General features: G+C 47.6%; 1 protein-coding gene across 1 annotated transcript; it reads right to left on the bottom strand.

The window, feature by feature from the left end:
• Window positions 1-916: 916 nt before the first annotated feature.
• LOC147526441 (E3 ubiquitin-protein ligase Topors-like) lies at window positions 917-1945 on the bottom strand. The gene has a single exon (XM_086629818.1). It carries the CDS (start codon window positions 1940-1942, stop codon window positions 917-919), a length of 1026 nt encoding a protein of 341 aa, XP_086485944.1. The 5' UTR covers window positions 1943-1945.
• Between the last annotated feature and the right edge of the window lie 5857 nt (window positions 1946-7802).

Raw genomic sequence — 7802 nt, 5'->3', positions numbered from 1 at the left:
TCTGACATCTCAAGGGACTTCTGAAGAAAATGGATGAATTACTTGTATGACAATTATCATCCTAAATCCAGGCTTCGGATTTTGTCCCTTGATTGATGGAATCAGCCAAGCAGTCACCGTATCATAGGACAAATTAATATGTCAGCTTTAAAAAAAAAACAAACACCTCTTTTAAGTATTCAGCAGCCCGATTTTTTAGTGCTCCAACAGCACAACTTCATCTATGGAATGTTTTCAGACCTCTGTTGGAACCACAGTAATATACCAATACGCTAAGTGTTTTTCCAAAATTCTTCCATTTATTTTTCAGGGCATTGTTGTGGATCCATTGAAAAACCAAATGTTGATGACCCACTGTGTCAAGAATTAGAATCATTTTTGATTTGATTTTGATCGGAATTGATCCGAGCAGATGTTCTCTTGGAGCTCCACACCTGTAGTGTTTCCCTGGTGACTGCATACCCAGACACACAGCTGAAGACTCCGTTCTGTCTCCTGGATGTCCCAGGTCTGCTTCCCAGCTCCAGAACATCTGCTCCAGTTCTTTGGCTCTCCAGCTGCAGAACTTGGCGCTCCCCTGCTTGAAGCTCTTGGGGCTCCTGCCTTGGCGGGGTACGGCCCCAGAGAGAGTTGTGACTCCACGCAGGAGGAGGGATTTGTGCGCTGGCAGTGCAGGATGGTAGGAGAGCAGAGCCCCGGGACGGGGAGGGGGGCAGAGGGTGCGGTGAGGAGGAGGCCAGGCCTGGCATGATGAGCGGTGGGGCACAGGCTGGGCCTGGAGACCCTCTGGCTGGAAACATCTACTCTGGGAGCAGCTGCACTTGCCTTCGGGCGATGTAGTTGAGCCGGATCTGTGGGCCAGCACATGCCCCCGCTGCTGGCCCGGCCCCAGTTGTGGCAGCTCGTGGCGCTGGTTTTAGCGTGGCCAGCGAGGTGATCTCCTGGGGGGCTGGGAGGAGTCTTCGGAGCTGCTGGCTCTCCTCTTCGGGGCTCGCCGGGGCGCCCCAGCAGAGCGGTCCCTGCCCGGGCCAGGAGTGGAGGGACCCGCCACAGCCTCCGCTGGATCCTCCTGGGGCTCTTCCTGCTCCCTGCGGGTGGGAACGGGGGCATCGGGGGGGCTGCTGGGATCCCCACGAAGAGCAGCAGTGCCGGTGCTGCGGCGCTCCTCCTCATCCACTGCGGCCATGCTGCTGGAGGGGGCTGGGTCAGGGGCAGGAGACGCTCTTCGGGAGGCAGCGGGACTAGGGGCAGTCGTGGGGATGGCATCCTGCTCCCGAGCAGCAGGGGTGTCCTCCAGGCCCAGCAGGCGGTGGGCCACCGCGCTGTAGCGCTGCACGATGACATTGATGAGACGGTGCACGAATGTCATTGTGTGATTGCGGAGGTCCATCCACAGCATCAGCACCAGGGCATTTTCGTCCAGCCCAAAGGTGTGCAGCACAGCCAGGACGAGGTCCTCGATCGCCACCACTCTCCTGGAAGGCTCTGCAGCAAACATCAGCCCCAGCTCCTCGTGCAGCCAGGGCCGAATGCGTCGGAGCAGAGCCGGGTGGTCGTCGAAAAGAGCTGCCCAGGTGTCTGGCTGGAGGCCACCTGGTGGATCCCTGGGCTCCAAATCCATTGTCAGCAGCTGGGCTACTGCAGGGCGAGGGGGGCTGCCAGGGGCTGGGTGCCGCGGTGCTCCTGCTGCCTGGTGGCTGCCAGCTGTCACTGCCGCCAACCCAGCTGATGGTGTGATGATGACCTCTTTGAAGTCGTCATCTGCCCTCACTGAGTGCAAGATGGACTCCACTCTCCTCTTGCAGAGGGGGCACTCGGGCTTAGTCTGAGCCCACCGCAGGATGCACTTATAGCAGAATTGGTGGAGGCATGGTACCACAGAGGCAATGTTCTCCCAGCTGTCCAGGCACACTGGACAACGGTCCTCCACCTCTGCGGCCATGCTCTCCACACTCCCTGCAGTGGGCTGGAAGGAGTTGGGCTGGTGAACTGCGCCCTCTCACTGGCGCTGCAGCCGCGGGTGTCACTCTGGAAGAAGAAAAGAGGCCACAATCGTTGACTGGCCCAGGGAGGGTGGAAGAAACACCCAGGTCCCTCCAGAAGGAAACCCTGCCAGCTCCCTCCCCAGGGCCAGGTGTCTTCACACAGCTCACCTCTGCTGCTGCGAGCGCGCCTCCTGCGTGCCCCGGCTGCCTGCAGCTGGCAGGGCCGGGGAAAAGTCTTTGATCGTGTTTGGAATGGAGAGTTGTGAGAAGCAACTCCCCAATCAGGACAGCACTACCTATCGTCGCTCAGCACTCCAGCCTTGCGACCTGCTCAGCTGCAATGCTACGACAAACTAGCTGGGTGGGACTGGGTGGCAGGTGACTGGTGCCTGGTTCTAGTCGCTAGGTGACAGCGGAACCCATTGTTCCGGAGTCAGTGACAAAGGAACCCATTGTTCCAGAGGTGGTGACAAGAACCGACTTGGGGAAGTCACAGCAGGACATCCTTGTCCACGGGGCAATGGACAATTGTCCATTGCAAGGATCCAATGTCTCTGGTCCTAGTGGATGAGCAGGATGAGCTGTGCAAATGTTGGTGCAGGCAAGAGAGAAGGAGACAGATCTGTCAATCCTTTTCAGCAGCGGTTTAAATCTCGGTTGGTTTAAATTGTGTAAGCTTGACCTGATCTGGACTATTGCACGTCATGTTCACGCTGCAGATGAGATTTTTGTGCTCAGATTTCAGACTTCTGGATGGGATTGAGTGGGTGTCCATGGCCAGGGCTCAGGCTGAACAAAGGGACCAGGATCGCTTTGGGCTCAAGCCTTGGCTTTCTGATATATGCAATGTAGAAATTCCTCTTATCGTCACCCTCAGCAGATGTTTCTCTTTTGATTTTGCTGGCACTTTAGCAACTGCATAGACATTTTTCTGAGGAAAACTTGGGTTTTAAGACATTTAAGCTATTGCACCAGAAAACCTGCAGTTATATGCTAACAGGGCATTGTAATTCTTTGTAGTTGGAACTTTCGATGGAATCATAAAATACTTTTAGGCTTTAGGTCATTCACCCAGTCCAGCTCCCTGACCAAAGCAGGGCACACCCCAAAGAGAGGTCCAATAGTCACAACATTTTGGTTTCGATTCCTTACTATTAATTTGCTAAAAACCAGACTATTTTCTGACAAGTCTATCCCTACTTCAAAGAAGTGGAGTTAAAGCTGAGGTTTCAGTTCCCATGTTGCTCTAGTAACGCGGCATGCTTCTGTTCCAAGAACCAGACACAACAGGCAAATCACAACAAACAGGCACTGTGGACGTATCCCATCAGCTGAGTGACAGAGATGCTGTGAACATCATCACCAGGCAGAGAACCCCTGGGAACTGACCCCTATGGTGCAAATGAACGGTCTCCAAAAAAGCGTTGAGATTGTCTTGGGGGGTTCTCTCTGCATCATTTCTTCAGCTGTTCTGCTTTGCTTTCTGCTGCCATACTGCACGCTCCATGGCTACTTCTTGCAGGATCCTCACAGACCTGACTACAAAAGAGGAATAGAGGTTAAAACTGACTGGGATTTCTTAGGAACGTTTTGGTGAAAAATATTGATTCATGTAAATCAACTCCTTTTTAAAGAAACACAGCAGGATCAATGACGTTTTCTTTGGAAGGGGTTTCTTCTCAGCCTCAGGCTGATCCAAAGCTGAGACCTCTGGTAACACCAGTCACCACAAACTCCCACAAGGCCAATTCCCCGCCTCGCAGTCTGCAGACCTGTCCAATTCTGAGAGAAGAAGGACTGAAAACTGAGTCCTTCCTGCCCTGATGGGCCATTGCCTTTGATAGGAAGAAATCCCCAAGTCTGGGTTATTTTGAAAGAGCTTTGACTTTCTTCTTTTCTATTTGGGATACAAAAGCAAGAAGGCAGTCATTTTTCCAGACTGCACTATTTTCACTAGAGAAATATTGCTTTCAGTTTAAAATGGAGAACTTTGAAAGCTCACATAGTTTTTTCTCATGTCATCTCATGCAGGATAGCAACTTTGTTACTTCTCAGTTCCATGGGAAAACATCAGGGTTTCCCCTCATCTTAGCATGCAGGCTCTGGACATAAACTTTGCAGTGCTGGTAAGACTTTCTTCCCTTCAGTCTTTTCTAATGCATGTAGTGCACCTTCAGATTCATATTACAGTGGATTTCAACAGATTCTTTCTTTGAAACTCAATTTTACACCAACTTTCTTTTGTCTCGTCATTGTACCTTCATCACCTGTCTCACAATGCAGTGAATTTTCTGAGAAATCTTGATGTCTGTGTTACTGATACTTAGAATTTTTGGTAATTAAAATTTAATCAATAGTTTGTAATTAGTAGTTAGTAGGTGATTTTAATAATATAGAGTTTTAAGAAATATTTTAATGAAAAGTGTTGCTATGGAATTCCTGTATAGCACTGTACCAGGACCAAAGGGATACAATAACCAGATGCTGCTATGAAATTCCTGTATAGCACTGTACCAGGACCAAAGAGATAGGTCAGAATCATTTAGTAGGAACATGTAGTACAAAGCACAAGTTGATTTGTAAACTGATTTATGATACCTACATAGAATTAGAAGAATGCATGTAGCTATCAAGGTCTAGATTAATGGAGATTAAGAAAACCAACCAAAATGGTTTTGTTATGGTCTATGGGTACCTGCCAGAAACCGTGAACTTAAGCAAAAGGTAATTCCGGCAGGGGGAGATTGCGACCACCGACTCACAGACCACCTACCCATATTACACCCCAGACTCATTTCTCGATGAGTCTAACTTTTATTGCGCAGAATCGGAAATGGGAGGAGAATATGCTAATGATTTTGGGGAATTTATATGTTTATGTATGATTTCCTAATGGATTTGCATATGTTAGCTCTACATAAGAAGTTTGATTTTGGTGCAAGGGGCTCACGCTAGGAGGAGATATCCCCCGTGCACCCGGCGCCGCAATAAAGAAGTGTCTGCTTATCTACATCCCACTGGTGTTGATAAGTTTCTTATTCCGGATTTTCGGTAACAGTTTTGGCGACCCAGATGGGACCTCACTGAAGGAGACCGGAGGAGTCAGGGACCTGATCGGTTCCAGCCGGCACCGAGGATTTCTCGGGGACACCCATCGATCCCCGATCCATAAGGTTCTTCGCGACGTCCCCTGGATTTTGGGCAAGACACTTCTTTCTTTTGTTTCAAACGAGTGGGTTCGAGTCCCACCACATAGAGGGGGTTCGAGTCCCACCACATAGAGGGGGTTTGAGTCCCGCCTCTGGAAAGTGGGTTTGAGTCCCGCTGCGAGTGGGTTTGAGTCCCCTCGCTGTGGCCTGCCTGTCAGTCGTGGCGAAATCTGCGCAGGGTTGGGCAGAGGATCCTCGTGGAGTGGAAGCCTGGGCGTCTGCCCGTAAGCCATAAGTGAAAGCTATTGCAGGGTTGGACATAGCGGAGACTTGGAACCTATATGCTAGCTATAGTGTTCTATAAGTTGTGCCTCTAACGTAAGTTAGAAGTTTTCTTGTGTGCTATACTGTGGAACCGTTTATTTTGACCGAGTACTAAGGTGCCGAGTTTGTGTTTATTGTGTTCCATACTTGTGCTCAAGGTAATAAATTACAGAACTGTGTGAGTGTGACCGTGAGAGAGAGAGACGTGCAGTTAAGCACAAAGTGAGTGCGGGGTTTGGATTTGTGGCTCTGCTATCCCGTAAGTGGTGCAGTCGAAGAAAAACTGTGACAGATTTGAGTGATTATATATTGTATTAACAGTTATATCATGGCATCTAAGTTAACTCATTTGTTTAAAAGTAAAAGTATGAGTAATTTGGCTGCAAATGACAAAATTCCGAAAACTTCTCCGTTAGGATGCTTATTAGCACACTGGGGAGATATAGAAGATGATTTGCGAAAGAACAAAATGATTCCATATTGTAATCATTGGTGGCCGTTGTATACATTAGAAGATCAAGAAGTATGGCCTGTGAATGGTACTCTGAATTATAATACTATTTTTCAGTTAATGCTGTTTTGTAGAAGGGAAGAGAAATGGGATGAAATACCTTATGTAGATTTGTTTTTCTATTTGAGACAAAGAAAGGATTGGCAGAAAGAGTGTAAACTAGCAGATGGAAATGGTTTGATGTTGGCTGTTGCTACAGGGAATAAAAAGGAGAAAAAGTGTTGTTCAGTGTGTGAAATTGGGAAGGATTGTTTGAAAAAGAGGATTACTCCTGAAGTTGATGAGGGACCAGAATTAGACATATCTCCTCCTAGGAGAGAAAGAAATCGGGGTCGAGAATATCAGGAACAGATGCAAGAACCAGAAAGCAGTGGTATTGAGGATTCCGAGGAGGGTCCCTCTGAGATTGTAATTCATACTCCTGTTTCTCGGAGAACTCGGCAGCAGACACACACAATAGCTCCCCTGCGGCAGGGAGTTGGTAACAATGGGCCGGTGTATGTAAAGGTGCCTTTTTCAGTTACCGATTTGATGGCTTGGAAACAGGCAGCCGGACTTTATAGAGAGGATCCTGAAAGAGTAGGAAGAGTGGTGGATACTATAATTAGAACACAGGACCCAGACTGGAGTGATTTGCAGGTGGTTTTAGATAATTTATTGGATGATACAGAAAAGCAAATGGTGTTGAAAGCAGGTAAAGCACAGGCTGAAGCGGCAGTTCTGAATGAAAATATGACTGGAACTTTGGAACAGAATTTTCCATCTGGGGATCCGCAGTGGGATCCAAATAATGTGGAGCACAGACAGAGATTGAGACGGTATCAAAAATGGATTTTGTATGGAATTAAACATGCCATGCCTAAATCTTTGTATTGGTCTAAATTATATGAAGTAAGGCAGGACAAAAATGAATCTCCCTCAGTGTTTCTGGAAAGACTGAAGGAAGCTGCCAGAAAATATACTGATTTAAAGGTGGAAACTGAGACAGCACAGATACAATTGGCTTTGATTTTTATGGGACAATCAGCACCAGACATAAGAAAGAAACTTCAGAAATTAGAGGGAGAAGACTCTAGGAGTTTAACTAAAATGATGGAAGCAGCCTGGAAGGTGTATAACAATAGAGAACAGGAGGAAAGAAAATCTCGGGAAAACAGGCTGCTAGCAGTCATGACAGGAACAGTGAATAGAGGACGAGGCAGAGGAAGAGGTTCAGGATTCGGTGGAAGAGGAGGATTTGTGAACGGTGGTCGCAGGAATTTTAACACTCCCCTAGGAATAAATCAGTGTGCTTTGTGCAAGGAAGAGGGACATTGGAAAAGAAACTGCCCTAGAAAGGGAAATGCTCAGCAAGAATTAGCTAAAATCGTGATGCTAGATGATTGAAGGGGACCGGAGGGGAACCCAGCTGAGCCTCTGGTTGTAATTAAGCTGGGAGAAAAAGAAGTTAAATTTTTAGTGGACACTGGAGCAACGTTTTCGGTATTAAACACCTGTAAAGGAAAAATTGGAACAAAACCGGCAAATATTATAGGGGCCACTGGGAAAGAGGAAAGCAGACCATTCCTAAAACCCCTGGACTTAAAATTTGGGAAAAAGGTAATCACTCATGAATTTTTGTATGTACCTGAATGTCCAGTACCCTTATTGGGAAGAGATTTATTGTCTAAATTAAATGCTCAGATCAGTTTTGAAGAAGGAGAGATTCTCTTAAAAATACCAGAATCAAAAACAAGTGAAATTCTGATGATCCAAGAAACAACCGAGGGACAAGAAATTCCTTCCGATGTAGATTTGGCCGTGATTCCCACAGTATGGGAAACAGATATCCCT

The sequence above is a fragment of the Tauraco erythrolophus genome, chromosome Z (assembly GCF_009769465.1).
Source record: "Tauraco erythrolophus isolate bTauEry1 chromosome Z, bTauEry1.pri, whole genome shotgun sequence".
Lineage (NCBI taxonomy): Eukaryota > Metazoa > Chordata > Aves > Musophagiformes > Musophagidae > Tauraco > Tauraco erythrolophus.
This window is presented reverse-complemented; position numbering and strand designations above follow the sequence as displayed.

Excerpts from the sequence above, each read along its gene's own strand:
- LOC147526441 (XM_086629818.1), bottom strand. The coding sequence starts at position 1,942 with ATGGCCGCAGAGGTGGAGGACCGTTGTCCAGTGTGCCTGGACAGCTGG.